The 20,459-nt window shown below is 45.2% G+C and overlaps 1 protein-coding gene across 1 annotated transcript in view; it reads right to left on the bottom strand.

The window, feature by feature from the left end:
* LOC138262360 (extracellular calcium-sensing receptor-like) overlaps positions 1-5,373 on the bottom strand; it is a 163,312-nt gene extending 157,939 nt beyond the window's left edge. Inside the window, exon 1 of the mRNA XM_069212259.1 lies at positions 5,272-5,373. Within this exon, the coding sequence (XP_069068360.1) occupies positions 5,272-5,373 (102 nt within the window). The remainder of the gene's footprint in view (positions 1-5,271) is intronic.
* Positions 5,374-20,459: the final 15,086 nt, after the last annotated feature.

The raw sequence follows: 20,459 nt of genomic DNA, 5'->3' as shown, positions 1-20,459 counted from the left end.
CTAGGGTGTCTTTGCGGTGCCATGGTGTGGTGTGGGTGATGTGTGAGGTGGTGTGTGTTGTGATGTGTGAGGGGATGTGTTTTTTTGTGTGTTGTCTGAGGTGCGTGGATGTTGTGTGAGTGATGGTGTTGTGTGCCTGTGGATGCTAGTGTTGTTTCTGGTGGTGTCTCTCTCTCTGGCCTTCTGTCGCAATTCTGGTCGTAAGGGTTTGTGGGTGATGTGGGTGTGTGTTTTATATTGGATTGGGTGTGTGGGAGTGGTGTGTGTATGTGTATCAGGTGTGTGTATTTGGAATTGTCCAAGGTGGTTGTGTTTTGTAAATGTGTGTGTATTTTGAGTGTGGCGGTGTGTACCACCAATGGAATACCACAGTTGAAAGACCGCTGCGTGGATTTGTGGGTCATGATAGTGTGGGCGTATTCCTGTTGGCGTGGCGGTGGAGGTTTTGTTATCGCCAGTTTATCACTGACCTTTGGTGTGGCGGACTTGTGTGGGTGTCTGGATTTTGGCGGATTCCGGCCTGTGGGTCGTAATAGCTGTAGCGGAATTCTGCTGCCGCAGCGGTGTGTTGGAGGTCTTCTGCACGGCGGTAAGCGGGATTTACCGCAAATGTTGTAATGAGGGCCACTGTGTGTGTTGGTACAAATACTTTACACCTAGCACTCTAAAGTTAAGCCTACAGCTCTGCCAAGCTACCAAGGGGGTAAGCAGGGGTTAGCTGAGGGTGATTCTCTTTTACCCTGACTAGAGTGAGGGTCCTTGCTTGAACAGGGGGTAACCTGACTGTCAACCAAAGACCCCTTTTCTAACACCTCCTAACTAATCTTTTATGCATTTGCAACATAAAACATACATTGCACTTGGGCCAGTCAACAAGGCAGCCCCCCTACCATCCTCTCTCACAACATGAACTTGTCTAGACAAGTAGTATCAAGTTGAAAATGATAGGTCGTTATGGATGTGGATCTAAAATCAGTGGCTTGGCTCTTCATTCCTCTAGGGATTCCATACTTTCTTGAATTTGTGGGGGCAGGTTCGGGCTTTATATGCAAGCTGCTCCACCCTTATGCACCAGTCAAGGATTGATTCCCACTCCCTAAAATTAAGGGTTGAGGGGCTGCCCCATCATTTAATTAAGTCCTTCAGGCAAAAGCTAGGTCTTTTTTGCAGAAGAGCAGTCTGTATCATTCAATTGTTGGCTCGCCCCATATGCCCAAAGTAACCAACTGGGGTGTGAGGTGTAACTGCATCTCTCACTTTCAATATTCTTTCACTACCTATCCCTACCTCTCTCCCATTAACTCCTCACTGGTAGCCACTCCACATGGTATGTAGCAGTGTGCCTCTCCAGACCTCAAGCACAAGCCAATCTTCCAACGTACCGTTTCATTTATAATCTCCCTCATGTAGTGCTCTCTGTTTAGCAACTTTAACTGTACCAGGTGAAAACCCTTTCATATCGCCACCTCCCGTGGGTAGCATTAGACCTCACCTCACATGTTATCCTATAGTCTACCTAGACCTTGTTCCCACCTGTGTCTGAATGAGCCTAGGGGGAGGAGACTATGAGCTAGGAGTGTTGCTTAGACTAGTGAAATGGTGTGGTTATGCAAAGGAGAGACTAGTACCCTACACTCAAAAGGGGTTTTCTCCAGCAGGTCACCTAGTGGGGCGGTGTGCTGCTTCAGTATATACTGCATCAGCTGTCCATCCTTCCATACATCCCCTAAAACCATGATACCCCACATGTCCCATTTTTTTTATAGCACTTGATCTCCGTGAGATGTTTCAGGGCCTCTTCCTCCCTCAGCAGTGCCATCATTGTTATCTTCCACTGCCAGCCCGGGGCTCACACTGCTCTCTTCCAAGTATACACCACAAAGGCATTAATGATTGGAGCCCATGTTTCTTCCCTCCTCCTTACATTTGACAGAGATATCCCATCGAATGGCATTCTATCCACTAGGAGGGATGATTTGTGCTGGTCAGAGAAAAGCCAGTCATTCACCACCACCAACTGTGCTGCTCAGTAGTACAGCCTCTAGTTCGGTAAAGCTATGCCTCTGTCTCATGTCTTCCTCATCAATATTGCTAAGAAAATCCATGAGATTCCCCCCACCAAATCCAAGACCAGTGTTGAAGTGACCTCATCTACCTGCCGGAAAAACCTATTCAGAATCGAGTAGGGTATACTTTGGAGGACATAGTGGAATTTGGGCATGTAAATAATTTTGAACAGTGCCACTTTACCCAGCAGTGACAACGGAAGGCTCTGCCAATGGTGTATATCCTGCCTATAGGCATCCAGGAATCTTCCCAGGTTCTCCAAAAAAAACTGTTCCTGATAGGTCGTAATATAGATGCCTACGTACTTGAAACATTTTGGCTCCCAGTGCACCAGAAGGTGTCCGTGAGGGGGAGGTACTTATCTGTCAGAGAATAGTCCATCAATTGGCTTCAGTTAATTTGGAGTCCTGTGTATGTCCAATGACCTGCAGTATCTCCAGTATGCGTGGGAGGAACTGGTCGGGTCTGACAGATATAGAGGGATGTCATCTGCGTAGAGGGATATTGCATCCTCCTGGGCAGGGTCCCAATGCAGGCCCCAAAGTTGGGCACCACTGCATATCCAGATCTCAAATTACTCCAGTCCCACTCCAAACAGTAGTGGGGACAGTGGGTATCCCGGCCTCATACACCTTTCTATTGGTATTTCTTCTGATAATGTGCCATTTACTCATACCTTCGCCACTGGGTCCCAATAGAACAGTTTGACCCGCCCTAGGAAAATATTTACAAAGCTCTTTTTCCTGCATTACCATTAGGTAGGACCATTCTACTAAATCAAACACTTTTTCTGTGTCTAGAGATAAAATCAAACAGCCAAATAGGCTTCCGAGGTTGTGCCATGACGCTCTATGTAGCATGAACCCTGACTGGTCAGTTGCCACTAGGAATTTTATCACTTAGAGCAAACGTCTCACGAGGACCTGCTCTAGCAGGATGATCTGATAGGACAAGCAGTGCTCCCACAGCTTTCCAGCCTTATGTATGAATACTATCAGGGTCAGACACTGGTCATCCACTAAGTTACCCTTCTGTCTGGAACTCCTAAGATATTACTATCTGAGCATGGAGGCACCTACAAAATTCAGGTGAAAAACCATTAGGACCTGGTGCTTAAAACCTCTTCAAATAGGTCAGGGCCTCAATTATTTCTTGGACTCAAGTGTTTCTCGAGCCTTGTCTTCCAGGGTGAGGTTGAGATTTCCCAGGCAAAGTCCAGTAGCTCCTTCTCATTGTATGGTGTTTGTGAGCAGTGCATTTCCCGCCAATGTCCCACCAATGTCCAGCCATCGCCTGGGCTATACTCACCAACGTCTCCACCATAGCACCATCCCTCACTCTTAGTTTATATATTTATTTCTGTCCTTCCTCCAACATGCCCACCCAGGCCTGGAGCTTCCCAGCCTTGTTTCCAAACAAATAGACCCACCCTTGTTTTGCCCGGTAGTGGGCCCTAGGTTCCTGCCATGCCGGGGTGCTGTAGTCCTATTGGATCTTTCATCTTTAGTCACCAATACCGGCATTGTTGAGGTTACGAACTCCACCTCCCCCGCACTAGTTTTCTCCAAAACCCAACATTCCTGCTGTGTCCTCTTTTTTCTCCCCACTGTGTGAAAGATCAGTTGGATTACCATCTTGTCTGCGTCCCACAAGACCACCCCATTCCACTGATCCCTTACAGTTGTTGCAGTAGCCTTTGGATCTGTCTGTTAGGTATTTTATGGTGCCCCAATAGGTAAGTTCCATGAATCTATTTTCCATCTTTGTCATCTAGCTCCCCTGGTGCACATGCCATGTTGTGGTCATAGGGGAGTGATCTGAGATACCTCTGAGCAGGTACTGGGCATTGCCATATCAGCCAATTTGATGCTGTGGGACTAGGAGGTAGTCTAGCATAAATAATGACGGCATGACATTGACTGCATATGAGTATTTTTGTTGGTCTGGGATTTGAACCGTCACAGGTCAGCCAGCTTCATCAAACTTAAGAAATTGTTTGGCATGTAAGTCGCGAATGGCAATGGCATCTTGGAGTGGATATCTATATCACTTGCTAGAGAACAAACAGACTAAGACTTGCAGTTACATCTAACTAGCCATATTTTAAGTTGTTTCCTAAAGCTGCATAGAATAGATTGACCTCTTACATATGCAGGTAGGTTATTCCAGAGAAGTGCAGTACAATATACAAAACTCCTACCTCCCCGAGTCTTATTTTTTAATTTACCAAACTTAACAGTCTTAGAGTTGGTTGAGCGAAAATCTTGAGAAGGACTATACTAAGCAAACATTTTCTTCAGGTATGTGGGACCATCTCCATAGAGTTTTATGTTCCAAACAAATATCCTTAAACCTGACTCTTCTCCACTGGAAGCCAATGCAACTCTCATAATGCCTTCCAGTACTGCTCACATTTGGGTAATATTAAAGGGAACCTTTTTATGTTTCACTGCTCTGGAGACCAATATGAATATCACATGTACTGCCATTGTATATTTCCCCCTAATAAGGGACCTGCCTTTGTTGTCAGCTCACTGGGTATCTTGCATTAGGACCATGTCTGGGTCACGTCAGAATATAAATACAATTTTGGCATGATCCCCCATTTTACATTATTACCCAGGCCATTAACATTCCACAAGGCAATCTGGAGGTTCCTGCTCATGTGCTCTGGGAATCCAGTCACCCTATCCCTGGTGTAGCACCCTTAAATGGTCACTGTCTGCCTGCTCTAGAGTTGTAAATCATCCCATCCAACAGTGATAACAATCCCTTTCCCCACTTTCTTGTACAGTGAGCTTAGAAGTCTTGAGCATTGGGGGTAGGGTAGTTCTGTCACCCTCACTCCCCCCTCCTCTGGTAACAGTTGTCCCAGACTGTGAGTGAGGCTCAGCGTTAGGATGCAGTGGGGCAGGCCACAGTCCCGAAAGAAGTCTCCAGGTCTCTCAGCCGGTAGGTTTTCTGTAGTGGGGGTCACCAATGGCAGCCTCCCCTCATTTGTGTTCATTTCTCATTGCTAACGACTCCCGTCTGTTGTTTATTTGTCTGTTTCCAGTACGTCCCATCTGGTGCACATAGACCAGGCTTGGCTGATATGGATTTTGGCTACCATCCAGTATCTCTTGGCCACCTCTTGTGTTCTGGGGGGGTAGATCTATGTCTATTTCTGCAGTCTCTCCGTGGCCTCTGTTTTTTCCAGTTCACATCTTTGCCTTGAGGGAGCTTGGGGGTCTGGTGATCCTTGGCCTCCAGCCATCCGAGTTCATCGGTCACAGTTTCAAAGACGTGGGAGCCTGCATTGTCCATGATGCACAGTTTGGCAGGCTATAGTGGCCCTTATTTAATCTTTGGTTGTCTCAGATTTCTCTTTACCCCAATATAGGTCTCTCTCCATTTCTGGACCTTTTTGGTGTTGTCAGGGTAGATGTTCACAGTCCCTCCATCTAGCTCTCATGTCCCCAGGACCCAGGCCACTTGTAGAATTGTGGTTCCCTGTCACGGATGCTGAGGAGCCAAACTACCATCACTCTCAGGAGGGCCCCAGTTGGTGGGTTCCACCGTGAATAGTTTTGAGTATCACCCCTGTTGCACCACTGCACGCAGCTCTTCCTCTCGATAGAGCACAGGCAATGGACCCTCCATTCTTTCAGTGAGTCCCACTGTCCAGACATTGTTGCAGAGAGAGCGGCTTTCCAAGTCGTCCAACATTGTGGCCAGCATGCGCTGCACGTTTACAGTTTAAGGTGACTCCAGTCTATTAAGGCGACTCTGGGACTCTGAGCGTTAACCGTGTGATGGTCCGCTCCATAACGCCTACTCTCTCCACCAGTTTTCTAAGGTCCTCCCGCAGCACCCCCACCTCCTGGGTCACTCTCTCGTGTGGTCCAGGAGAGTCTTGGTGTACTTGATGGCCACTAGGATCAATGCAGTGTGGACGTCCCAGCTTTTTTCCTCTTTGTCAGACTGGCAGCTATTCATGCCCTCCTGACACTGAGGGGAGTCCTCATGGTGGGACTGTTTTGTGCCTTTTGCCTGGCCCAACTGTTGTGGCTCTCTAAATGCACGGGTGGTGCGGGCTTTGCCCATTTCATCCCCATGTTTTGTCTCCGGCCCGAGCACCTCCCCTGCCATGGGCCAGCCCTCTAGGATCAGGGTGCACCCCGCAGCGGATATGCCACCACTGCCCCAGGGAGCCCATTCCACCCCCCACTCCCAGCCACAGCAAGAGCCACGACTTTGGCCTGGGGGAGAACATACAGGAGTCGCACACCAACCCCATCCCCCAAAGCACTGTGGGGCAGAAGCACCACACCACACTCTTTTGTGGCACTCACCAGTGTGGTGTTTTGTTGGTCATTATGGCCCTGTCTTCACCTTTCACCTCTGGGTGGCATCGCAGGTGAGGTCTCACACTGACCTCTCCTTCCTTTCCTGCTGCAGCAGCCCTCTGCCCAGTTCTCCTCTGGTCCCTGCATGGTCCTGCTTTCAGGCTTCCATCACCCCAGTGGCCTGGCACCCCTTGAGCCCGCCTCTGAACCTCCATCACCCCCAGGCCCAGTGCAGATAGTGTCCGATGCCTCCACCCAAGTCTGCAGCTGCCACTCGGATAGGTCGTAAGGCCCAGGTGACCTGCTGCCATCTTGGTCTATGAATGCACAGCACTGGCTGGTGCTCTTGGTTTAGGTACAGCGTCCTCCCTGAGAGTTGGGGGATACCTCCACTGGCCTTCTAGGGACCTTAGTTTACCCACTGTTACATCTTGGGTCCGTGATCCCCCCGTGATAGGACATCTGTTGCTGCAGGCTGATAGGGCCAGAGCTCTTGGTTTGTATGAATAGTTTTATGTGGCTCCAGGTCAAGCCCCTCCCCTTCCTATTAATCTTAGACCGATTTATAATCACCTTCAATTTAAAAAATCATTAAAACCATTTATGTTCCCTGAATTATTATTGAATTGGCTTTTTTGATATCTCTAGTGTAAGGATGCCTTATTCTAGGTAATTGTGCAATTAAAAAAAAGGTAATAAAATAAAGAATTACCATAATACCTGATACTATTAATTAAAGTGGTTTGTTGGCAGCAGTCACTGCCGCTCAGACACAAGCCTGGGGTCTGTGCAGTTTCTCCAGCCCGGCTGTGTATGCAGCTGGGTTGGAGAAACCTAAGTGCGCATGTTTGTTTGGCCGACCTCAAGTGGCTGGCCAAACACACTTTTGCACTTAGTGCACTCTTCCTTCCTCCCCTCTCCCACATCCCGTGTCCCAGCCCTGCCCCTCCCTGCACTGCTGTGCCAGAGGCAGAAAAATAAAACAATAGAAAACTATTGTTTTATTTTTCTTCTTCTGGCATAGCCAGTGGGGAGACGCTTCTTTGCCATAGCAAAGGAGCTGCTCCTGTTTGTTGGTCTGTTGAGTTACAATGTTCGGTCATGACTATGCATATGTTAGTTGGCCTAGAAAGGTAGCTTTGATGCACATAGTATATTGGAGAACCCTTGGCTATTGCAGTTTATTTAGTGACACTCGCTATATGTCTTATGAATTTTTCCACTCCTCCCTGCACACTCATAAAAGCATATAGGTGCATCCATATTTATCCCTCCTATGAAGCATGTTGTTGCTTGACCTGTCCAGGTCTAAGTAGTGTTTATGTTTGCTCTGACAGAGACTGTAGTTGTCCAGAATAAAGTATCATCAATTACAGTTGCATTGTAATTCATGAGACAGGTCTTGGGCTGATCCCTTGCCCTCACTGTCTACTTGATCCTAAATATCAAAAGATGCAGACACATGAATCTCTCAAACACTCTCATGGCATCAGAGGCATTATGCCGGCCCCTATAGGTCGTGTGCCGCGTGTGGGAGAACAACCCTTTAGGGGACCAACAGCCCTTCAGGGGGCCCCCACTGAGTCCAAGCCCAATGAATATCTGTGATATATATTAGAAACAGTGCCCACTCATCATATTTTGTGGGAGGCATCATCCTTTATTGTTATAAAAATGAATGGCAGTCTTATAGGTTCTAGAAGGTTGAACATATGCCTTGTTTTAACTCTTCATCTGTGCCAGTTTGTTGAGAGATGCTTATCTTTTGAGTATCCTCTCTCTCTAGTGTGGGTTATAAGAGAATCATGAGTGGTTGGTGTAGGTTTTAGATGTGGTGCATAATTCAGTGGTGTGTGTGGTCAACTTACCTGAAGGGTCAAAGATATGATATCTTGGATTTGCATTTCTGATGAGATTTTACTGTTGTTCAAGATGATCACACCATGCCATGGCCTCAAGAAGATGAACTGTAAATTAGCATCAAATACTACTGGATATTAAACCTAGTGTGTCCATTGAAGTTGAATCAGAAGAAAGCAATAACAGTTGAGTTGATCAATATTTGTATATGTGCTTTACTACTGCTAACCAGTGCTAAAGTGCAAGTGGTCTTTACTTAAAACATTGTAACATTGGATTATCTACAATTGGCACATTTAATTCAAGTATAAGTAGTCCCTAGTAAAGGGCACCACATATACCCAGGGCCTGTGAATTAAATACTTCTAGTGGGTCTGTAGCACTGATTATGGCACCCACTAAAGTAGCACTTTAAAACAGGGCTCAGGCTCACCACTGGAGCCTGTAGTGCAGTTTTGAACTGACATGTTGACCTGGTGAAAACTTTTATTGCCAGGCTTAAAACTTCCTTTTCCATACTTTTACATCACTCCTAAAGTATGCCTTGAAAGCTCCTTTGCCATCTAGGATATTTTAGAAGTAGGACATGTGGATGTTGGTTTTACATATCCTGGTAGTGAAAAACTCCTAATGTCGTTTTTCATCATTGCAAGACCTATCTCTCCCATAGGATAGTATTGGGTTACCTTGTTACGCTTAATAAATCATAACTTAAGTTTAGGAGCAGATTGGAAAATTAGGTTTACACTCAAATGAATTATAACTTTAAATCTGCTTTCATGGTAAAGTTAGAGTTTAAATCACAATTAAAAAAAATGCCACTTTAGGAAACTGAATTTTCTGTGCCTCTACTATCGTGGCTTTCTTCCAGAGTCCTGTGACACATGACTGTGAATGGCTTTCTGCTGTGGGATGTGTATTGCTTCCAGACAGTGACATAAAAGGTGCTTATGTGTGGACTGAATAGCCCATCCTGATAGGATGATTGGGAGGAGCTGTATCCAGCCTCACATGTACTTCAAAGCACTTTGCCTCTTGCCCACATAAAGGGACCTGACACTAGTCATTTGTCCCCCCAAACATTTGGGAGCCAACCACCGGAATGGCAGGGAATGTGCTAGGAGTTTTCCCCACACACAAAGGGTGGCTCTGGTAATAAAAGATGCCACTCTCAGACCTCAAATCATAGCACTTCTGGACCTGTGCAAAACTCAGATGAAGGCCTGCCCTACTGCTTAAAGGAGTGTCCTGCTTCCCTGCTTCTGAAATGACTGCCGGACTGCCCTGCAGCCTGAGGAATTAAGATTGGACATGCTTCTTGAAACCAGGAACACCAGAGTGACTCCAGGGGCTAGCAGGCTGGCCTCCTGTATGAGCTATAGAGACATAACAAGCTTTTGAGGCCTTCAATCCTGCAGCTCGCCTCTGCTGGTGTATGTCCTAACCCCCAGGGTCCTGGTCCCTTGCAAGTGGTGTTAGTGGCACTGCTACTGCCTAACTCTTAATGCAAAGATTTACATATTTCAAGCAAAAGTGCCTGGACAACTGACAGAAGACCAAGACCCACCTGCCAGCCGATCCACTCAAGGCGCATTGCCTGTCAGACTGATTTCACAGGAGAAACAGCTATGTTCTTCTCTGCAGCAGCAAATCCTTTTCAGTGTGACCTCTCAATGACGGTATCTAGACTTGTGGAACTCTCTTCAACTACAGACTGCAGCCTTGTCCTGGTGGAGGAATCCAGTTTTCAAAAGATTATCTGTCTAAGTTTGAATGTAAAAATGTTCACCGTGATCTCATTAATGGGTTCCCTGTCAACGGCGGCGACTCTTCAGACACCGGCTACTGTCTTGTCCTGCTAACAACTATACTTTCTCCAAGAACCTTGCTGAAATTTTTCTAAGACTGGAGATAAGCTGAGACTGGGGCCAACAAACCATATTTGACTTGTGCTCCATTTCTCTTAGTCTTAACTTTTAACTTTGACCAACTCTTGCACGACCTGATGCCCACGATCGGCGCTTTACTTTTTTAGGCATTAGATATCACAAAAATCTTTATATGTTCATAACTCAGGTTCTACTGATTGGGTTTCATTTGTCTTGGTGTCATTTTATTGATCAAAATGTACTCTTATTTTGATAAATTAGTGTGGGATTCTTCTTGTGTTACTGCATCACTGTGTGTATGCAGAATAAATACTTTACACATTGCCTCTAAGTTAGACCTAACTGCTTTTGCACCGAGATACTAGAGGGTTAAGCACAGGTTAAGTTAGTGACATATTGTGCTTTTCCGTGACAAGGTTTGTGGATTGTTACATGAGTGGGGATTCATCCACTCAACCATAACACCCAATTTTGTAAATTATCATATTACTAATTCTATTCATTAGACAATGGGGCAGTTTCAAACTGCATTCCTGATTATTCAGTTGCGGCATTGTTTCTTCTCTTGAAATCTGATCTGATCTAATCTATGAATTACAACACTGGTATAACCTTTATCAGTCTCATATATTATAATTGTGTGGTCACTTTGTAAGTACTCCATTGCTTGTCTCCCCTTATTTTTCAGATTGGATTTAATGTTGAAGTTAGGTTTCTTTCTTACTGTTCCTTACATATTTCTAAGTCTGTGGCTAGTGCTTGAAAGGAGCAACTAAATTTAATTTTCAGTGTACATCTACCAGGATGTGAAAATGACAACTAACATTACTTCTTGAAGCTACAGCTTGTGTGATGTGGCACTAGATTAATATATCTAAATGCTGTCTTAGAAAATTCAATCACACTATAGGAGATTCTAAAGGTAGAGACTGGAGAAAAAAACAGAAACTAAATATTTCCACATTGGCACTCAACCATTTGCCATGCTTCTCTGACCCACACTCACAAAGCTTAACTTTAAAAGTTATATTAAAGTAGATAGTAAATGAATAATATTATCTTTTGATCAACTATGACCCACTAGTACGAAATACGATTTACTGACAATATTTCCTTCAATCTGTTCATGGGTATTTCTGTAAAACATTTTGAAAAAATCAACTTCAGCCAATAGTATTGTTTAAGTGAACATAAAAGAAATCTGATATAGCATGTAAAATAGCCTTACAAAATACTATATGACCCAAATACAAGAATATAGAAAACATTTAAGGCTACATGAAACTAATATATTTGGGTAGCTAACGTTCATTGTACTAAGAGTTTTATCTTGTGTAACTATCCTGGGGTTATAGGAAAGTTAAGAAACAAAATGAAATCATGCATTCAAATGCTGTTTAGAGGTAGCATATTCAGGGTAAATGATGACTAGTCAGTTGCATATAAGACAAGTACACCCTATTACTTCTTACAATGTATAAAGCTATAAATGTAGCTGTTACAAATGGGTGCCTGGTTCTCAGAGTATGCACCTTGTAGAAGTGGGAATCATAATCATAGTCTATGTAAGTCAGATACACCCTAAAATATACCCTGTGCTTACCCTCTGGTAGCCTGGCACAGAGCAGTCAGACTTATCTAAAGAGGCAATGTGTAAAGTATTTGTGTAACACACTCAGTCATACAATGAAAACACCACAAAAGACTCCCCAAGATATTTAATATATTCTGAACAAAACAAGATGAAGATGACAAAAGTCCAATAAGTAGAACTTGAGACATGATTTTGTTAAAGAATGAACTAAAAATAGTGCTTAGAAGTAAAAAGTGCCAACCGCAGCCATCTGGTCTGGGTCAAATCCACAAATTCAAGCCAATCATGATGGAGTGTAAGTCGGGTACAGTTCCAGGTAAGTCCTACTGAAGTTTTAACTTTTCAGTTTGGTGCCAAGACAAACAAGTTGGAGCCTTGCAGTCTTGATCGGCGATGCTGCTGTGGGAAGATACTAAAGTGCACCTGTCGGGCTGATCATTTGTGTGAGTAGTGCAGTTCCAGTGCAAACCGACCTGTTCCTGAAGAGCCCAAAACCTTGGTTTGAAGAGAAAACATAGCAGAAAGACCACTTCCAGGACTGGAGATCGCTTCTCTTGGGGGTCAGGAGCTGATTGAAGACGGATCGAGCTGTAGCAGCTAAGAAGGAAGAAGTCATTTGTGTCCCTGAGACTTCGGAAAACAGAGGACAAGCCAGCAAGCCCTTGGAGTCACTGTGGTCAATTGAGATGGGTCCAGTCTTTATCCTCAGCAGAGCAGAGATCAGCAGGCAGCAGACGCAGCTGAGCAAAACTGTTAAGCAGTTCCTCAGTACAGTCTCCCAAGCAGAGGGCCAATCCTTGTTGCAAAACAGTCCTTACTACAGCAGGGATCTTTCCAGGTCCACTAGTGTAATGATGTGGTAGGGCCAGAGCGCCAGTACTTACACCCAAATGTGCCTTTGAGTGGGGGTGATATCAAGGCAGCTCCTTGAAGTGCACAGATCCTCCTTTCATCCCAGCCCTCGCTCCAGATTATCATTAGGGGGGTAATTAGCCCTTTGTGTGGGGACAGGCACTTCCCTATTCATGTGTAAGTGTCAGCTCCCCTCCATCCTTCCTGCCCAGGAAGGCCCATCATAATACAGATTAATTCTCTGGTACACCCACCCTTCCTGTGTTTGTGGCTGTCTAGGGGGAAGCACAAAATGTAGGTCTCACCTACCCCAGACATATATTGAAGACTGGCTACGAGGCACACAGAGCACTAAGAGCAGAGAAACACCTGCTTATTAAAAGTGGCATTTCGATTTTTTTTAACACTTTTAGTTCGCATTTTAACAAGTTAACTTGACACATGATGTGGGTCCAGTGAAAACACCATGTACAGTAAAATAGGTATTGAATAATTAACATACACTTACAAAATACAATGGCTACTATTATGATAATGTCCATTTCATGAGTGTATAGGAAAAAAGAAAGAAAAGAAGGAAATATCTTAAGACCCCCTCCAGCTGTGGTAAAGGATACGAGGTAATCAATTTGGGTGTGAAACTTCTGGGGTGCTACTGCCTTTGTCCAAAGGGGACATAATGGGAATGCCTGCTACTCGCAAAGTTCTAGACATCATCAGTTAGAGCAGCCTACCCTCTATTGTATCTGTATGTATGTAATGAATGATCTTCATGTTGTGTCTAATTTGGCCTTCCTGTCCTGGAAAATTGCAGTCAGTTTCTCAATGGCATAAATCAACCAAACACCCCCTCCACCACATGTTCAGGGATGGAGCTTGTGATTGCTTCCACATCAGGGTAATGTTTTGTCTGGCTGCTAATAAAAGGTGGGAGATAAAACGGTTGTGGGAAAGATTCTATCTACCCTGGGTCCCACAGTATGGCTAATGGAGGGTTAAGAGGCAAAGAAATGTTAGTGACAGTCTGTATCATCCAAAAGCCCTCAGTTCAGAACATCTGGACATGGGGGTAGGTCCACCAGGTATGGAGGGAAGTGCCTCATTAATCTCACCCCTTCCAGCACAAGTCTGAGCCCGCAAACATTGTGTAACAGGAGTTCAGTACCACAGTGTTGATATCTTATATCTGTTCTCTTTGGGCCGGAGTCAGATGTACGATTTGGTGGCTCTCTGCCAGATGGCATCCCATGTGTCACCTGGGAAATCCTAATTTAGTTCTCTCTCTGTTGTTGTATGTATGCATGTTTTTTGGGGTGGGAGTAAAATGCAAGATATGTTGATGTAGCAATGAAATGCCTTTATGGCATGTGTTGGTGAGGTATAATGCTTAAATAGGAGACTCTTCTTGTTATAGCCATGCGTTCTGGGGGCCTCCCAGCCCAATGAAGTGCCTGACTAAATTATGTATCTCTTAGTGAATGCACATTTCTCTGCTATGTCTTTCTGTAGTATCTGCATAGAAGACTTGTGAGGAGGGTGAAGTGCCTGAGCCCAGCAAAACAATTTGTGATTAGTTGTTCCTGGGGGAAAATCTGGGTTGAGTGTTATAAGGGTGACTGGGAAGGTTCCTTTCCCCCACACCTCTCGCCAATATGCTAGAAGAGTGGACATCAGAGGTAGGAGGGAGGATCCCCTGCCCAGGCCATCCTCGGAAGCCATTGAAGCCCTGATGGGGGAGCGAAGAAAAGGCTTGTTCCACCTATACCCATGCTTTACCCTCAAGATTTTGATTCTCATCGAGGGAAGGGTATAGTTGTGTTGTTAAGATGTATGAGGTGACATCAGGGAAGCCCATGCTTCATGGACGAAGGAGAGATGCCCTCACCATTCGTGGAGATTCCCCCCACAAACACAATTGAACATTTTGTTATGGATTTGCAACCGGGTTAATTTGGGAATGTTAAGAGGGAGGGTTTTGAGACTATACAGCAGCTGGGGAACAAAGCAACTGAGGCTGCCTAGCCAGGAGATCTTGAGCTTGCCCGATCTGTATAAGTCTATAAAAAGTGATGAGGAGGGAGGGGTATTGCTATTGTAAAGAGCCCTAGTACATGTCGGGAGCCTGGATCCCGAGTACGTTATCGCTGACATCTCCCACTGAAAGCCACATCTGCAAACAGGGTCTCTAAGAGTTCTGCATGTCTGCTACACCCATACTTTGTGATTCAGGAAAATACATTTTGAAACCTGAGGCCTGAGAAAATTGGTCCAGTTTGACTAACACTGGGCTAGAGCTATCTAGGTCAGTGATAAAACAGAGGATTTTGGCTCCAAAAAGGGCCAATTTATGTTCTGTACTTTCCAACATCATGGGATTGTTTTGTATCTTGAACACTAGGGGTTCCAATGCAAGGGCAAAGACCTTTGGAGATAGAGGACATGTCTGTTGGCTCCCTCTTGTGAATGTGATAATCTGGGAGAAAGAGACATTCATTTTAGGGTTAGTGGCATGTTTCTGAAAGATGGACAGAATGAGTTTTCATTTTGGGCAAAATGAGTCTTATGCAACGCTTCAGACTGGTATGTCCAATCAACCCTGTCAAACGCCTTCTCAGTGAAGAAGAAAGAGAAAGGAGGAGCATCGGCTGTTTCTGACGTTCAACTACTTCCATGAGTGTGACTGCTAGCTGCTTGTTGTTGTTTGACTGTCTGGTATGGATAAACCTAGACTTTTGGGGGGGCTGTAATAGATGGCCATATATGGTGGAGACAAGCTACCAGTATCGATGCAAACCGATTCACATTGCATTGCAGGAGTGGTATAGGTCTGTATGATGACCACTGTGTAGGGGGTTTCTCTGGTGTCAAGTGCAAAGTAAGATGCGACTCTAACATGTTTTCTGTAACAACCCCAATCAATAGGAGGAGTTAAAATCTTTAGACGGGGGGCTTTATAAAAAGTGGCAGAGTATCCAACAGGGCAGGGTATTTGCGAGAAGGATGGGCACTGATCACTGCTCTGATCTTTTCAGGGGAAATATCTCCCTTAAGAAGGCACAACTCCTGTTCCCTGTTTGAGGGGGAACAGCAAGTAGATAGTTGTCCTGATGGTGTTCATCTAGGTGCTGGGCTTCATATAGGGCTGAATAGTAGTGGTAAAATATAGAAATAACATCATCTGTCGCCTGTTGGAGATGACCTTCACTGTCCTCTATGCCAATTTACAGCAGCTTTTTGGCTGCTTCTTTCATCAGTACATGCATAAGCTCACCTCTGAGACGACATAGGTCTCACATAGTCCTATGTGTACCTCCTTCTCAAGGACGTGCTTCAAAGTGCCTTATCTGCGTTTCTAGCTCCTGCTTGCGAAGTTTAGCGGATCATTCTAATGCTGCGGTGTGGGATATAAGTCCCCTTGGAAAACCGCTTTGACAGCATCCCACAGGGTAATCGGGGACACCTTACTTCTTGGGAAATTAGTGTTCAACAACATCTTTTATGTGATCTCTATGAGTGGGGTTTCAAAGCGCTAGCTCGCTGAGGACCCAAGGTCCTGGGAATGGACACAGTGGAGCCGCAGGCTCTATTGACAGCCAAACTGGAGCACGGTTTAACCGGACATGGACATCTATCCCAGTATCTACAAGTCTGGGAAGACGTGGTTAGAGGACCAAAAAGTAATGCATCAAGTAATATGTCTTGTTGATGTTAGAATAAACAAAAACATTCCATTTATTGGGCTGTTGCAGGTGGCAGGTATCCAACAAGTTTAAGGTCAGCATCCCCTGGGTCAGGGCCAGAGGTGCATGAGACTCATACTGTCTGGGATGAGAGCGATCTAATGTGGGATCCAGCGGGACATTAAAGTAACCACAGATCCTGGATTCTCCATTTGCAAAAGGGGAATTCTTTGGAAAACAATTTGAATAAAACTCCCTGCCCTCGTTGGGGCCATATGTGGAAGTCAAGGTAATCTGAGTGGAACCAAACAAGCCCTGTGGCCTTGATTGCCAACCTTCTCAATCTCTGACGGTAAAGTCTAGTGTAAATGTAAAATCACACCAAAGAAGGGTGGCCACACCCTAGGATTTGCACACATAGGGCGAATGGAACTGGGTAGGGTACCAGTAGGAGTGGAGTCTTTTTGTATCATCTCAAAGGAGATGCATCCCCTGAAGGAGTGTCAAATTGACCTCCTTTTGCCATAGCCACTTGGTAAATGCTCTATGCTTAATCAGGGTGTTGAGATCCTAAACATTAAGAGAAATAACTTTAAAGAGGGGAGTAGTGGTTGGTGAAGGTGGGCATAGTCATGTGAAAGGAACAGTCTAGTGAGCTTTTCTCTGAATCGTTAACCTGGAGCTGAAAACCAGAGTATGTCAAGAAAAACTGAAAAAGAATACTTAACATCAAAAAGCAAAACATGAACAAGAAGCTGTGTTTTTATGCAGCAAAACTGATAATGTGTGAGCTTCATGGCCGACAAGTCATTGTGCAAGGATTGGTCAACACAGTTCTGGAAGGAATTGGCAAATGTGCAATAGCGTTCAAGCTAGCTCCTGGGAAAACCAATGAGGGCCCCTCACTCCCCTTAGTACTCAGTCAGAATTAATAAGGGTGAATCATTGTCCAGTTGAAGACCATGTGCAGAATATCAAGTTGCCTTCAATGAAGGGATATGAACAGATGCCCACACCTAAATGGTCAAGTTACAGTGCCATCTTCAAATGGTGGAGTACAATCCTCCCTGTCTGCCTGGTGCCACTGTTTGCATGCTTTCTTCTTTGCTTGGTGTGAAGGTTGGAACCCCCAAAGGCTCCCTCTATCTACTCCTGCTATGGCAATTGGTTCATGAACAGTCTCCTTATCGACTGATCTGCAGGCGCAAAACCATTCAGGCCTCCTGTGATGTTTGGGCCACCACCCTCTTATCCTGGCAGGTGAAGTAGATGCATGGAGGGCAGCCCAATCGTTATGGAATTTTGAGGTGTTTCAGGTGTTGGGTGATATCCTTGTATTCTTTTAGGCATGGCAACGTATTGTTGTACACTCCCACTGTGTAAAAAGACTGCTGGATTTTAGGCGGCAGCACCACTCAGTATGGAGGACTGAGTCTGATCCTATGCATGCAACAGCTGTTGACCTAACACTTCCAGCTAGCTAGCAGCACCTCACCAATACCAAAGGTAAGAGTGATTTGTGGCAGCCTATGGCATGAGCCTCAGTCTCCTCAGGGAAGTCGTGGTATAACAGATCGTACCCCTTTCTCTCAGTTATACAAGCTCATACATGCGAAGACAAAACAGAAGCAGGATCTTGGTTCCATAGGTTTTATTGAAGCAACTGCATTCTATGTAAAAAGACATTGTGATTATGAGGATAATGAAACACAACGTTATTGCATCAGTGACCGTGAAAGTGAATCACTGGAAGAGTCCCACCATCTTGTCACAATAGCGGGTCTAATATCCCTACCTACACTGTGCTCCCAAGTAGATGAAGAGGAACAGAAGCATTTTTCAGTAGAAACTATGATGATGTGCAGCATAAGATGGCAGGCTTCCTGGAATATCCCTTCCAAGACGGTGTGGGCAGTGTGATGTTTTATAATAACATATTTGTTGTTCTAAGAACTGCCCTGGCATGACAACACATATTTTTCTGTGTAGGGTAGATAATGTACTCTTCAGACCACAATACTCACTAAATATTGTGTACAGTCTTGGGTTGAGCATGGGTTGAAAATGTTGTACGAAGAAATGAATAACAAATTCTACATGGAAGGGCAACTGATAAAAGAATGAAACACATCTCCACTAAAATGAAGCTTTGCTAAAATAATAAAAGGAATAAAAGAAAAATGTAAGTAGGTGAGAGAGAGCACAAGCCTCAGTCCCCGGGCTAAATAAACTGCCCCTGTAAATGCTAAAATAACCTTATGACAATTTGAGCAGAGATATCCTGCAACAAGGAAATTCTGTCTCCTCTGAACAAAATCAGATCCTCTTGGTGTGCAGCCTTCAGCATCTTCTCCTGCACTTAAAAAGAGTGTACCCTAGTAAGAGTGTCTGGAAGTAAGTACTTTTGTTGTTGAAAAGCTGAGAACACTCTATGAGCATGATCCTGGAGCACTGGTTGGTCGTTGGATTGTTGGAGTAGATGTGCAAAGAGGGCCTGAACATGAGCCTTGAGATTGGCCTGGAGGATTGCAGGAGATATACTCCTGATTCAAGCGCTGTTGCGCCTCAAGCGGTTTTCCAGGTCGTAGATCTTATCTTGAAGCACCAATTGGGCTTGTTCCAGTCTCTCTATTCAGGCTATATGGTTCACATTATCTAAGGTGTGGTCTGCCACGGTCGACTCCACAGTTGGCAGGTGAGCATCAGTCCGGAGCATGGACAGATTGAGGTCAGTAATGACCCTGGTGAAATCTTGGTAGAGCGATGTTAAAACTTTGCAAAATTCAGGCAGCAGAAGCTTTATATCTTCTTTAGTCAACAGAGCCTGGAAATCTTGGCTCTCCCCCAGGCCAAACTGGTGCATCATGGGACCCCACCTGGTGTGCGAGAGAAGTCAAACTTTTAGAGCAGGTCCTTGATGATGGAATTGCAGAGGGGTCTTTAAGTCGCTGCCATTGTTTCATGAAAAGGCTCACGCACCACTGACTCCCAAAACCATGTAACTGGAAAGGGGAGAAATCAAAGATAACTTTAGTTGGGGATGTCGATGGCACTCAATATACACTGTTCCCTACTGAGTGAGGCTGGTGTGCAAGCAAGGTTTGTGCAGTTGCGGAGTCAGAGGGGTCAACAGACCAACCTTTCCCAATTCTGTGATGCGCTGTCCATTAGGCAACCAAGAATGCATCATGCATACCCACCTCACAGTTAAGGCATGTAACTACATGAAATCCTAGTGTAGCAACAACATTCCAGCTCAGTACTATAGCAAGTTTAAGGTGGGGAGGACAGCGTGGCCGTTTCCGATGTTCTCTTCACCCTGAGTTTGAGCCTAGGGCAGGTCTATTTATATTTCTAAGCCCGTAGCAAAACTCGCCATCACTGGGCTGTCCTCAGGCTTGCCACACTGTACCTGTTTGGTGTGTAGGGGGTCTGCATCAGCAGTGGTTCATCAGGGCCTCTCTGGCTGATCTGGGCCCCATATCGGCCCGAAGGCACACCTCTTTTCTTATTCCGCTTTGGCCATTAGGCAAGGGGCTGGAGCTCGCATGCAGGCAATGCCATATCCTTCAAGCAGCAGCAGTGCTCTCAGTGGTTCCGAGCATCCATTACGTTAAAAAGAAGGGGCATCGATTGCTCTTGCTGTGGGGCCCACAACACTTTTTTGGTGCCCTAGAGATAAGGGAGGGCCAGCATCAGGTGCCACTCAATTTCAGAAGTTGGCAAGCAGCAAACACATTGCAATCCCAAGATGGCTGTCGCACCGCTCTTGGCAGTCCCAAGCGAGAGCAGCGCTAAAAGAAAGATGTAGTCAGCCCAAAGAAGGAACCCCTGACTCTCTCTTCGTGTCCTAAGGTTTGGTGTGTGGGGTCACTGGCAGGCTTTGCTAGCACTTAAAGTCACCATCGCATGTGAGAAAAGGGTTACCATTGAGGAGCTCAGGGGGAGACACGTCTTGCCTGGTCTCCTCTCTGGCCACAACCCATCCTAAAAGTGGCATTTTTAAAATAGTAATGTGAAATCTGACTTTAGCAGTAGAGAGGAATTATTACTACCATTCCAAATATATGAAACATGACAATGCTTCTCCTTTCTGATCAGGAATTACAGCTTGAAAAGGAATTTAAGGAATTCTTGAAAGCTGGCCTATGAGAGGAGTAGGCTTCACAGTAGTGAGAAATGATTTTGG

This window comes from Pleurodeles waltl, chromosome 10 (assembly GCF_031143425.1).
Source record: "Pleurodeles waltl isolate 20211129_DDA chromosome 10, aPleWal1.hap1.20221129, whole genome shotgun sequence".
Classification (NCBI taxonomy): Eukaryota; Metazoa; Chordata; class Amphibia; order Caudata; family Salamandridae; genus Pleurodeles; species Pleurodeles waltl.
This window is presented reverse-complemented; position numbering and strand designations above follow the sequence as displayed.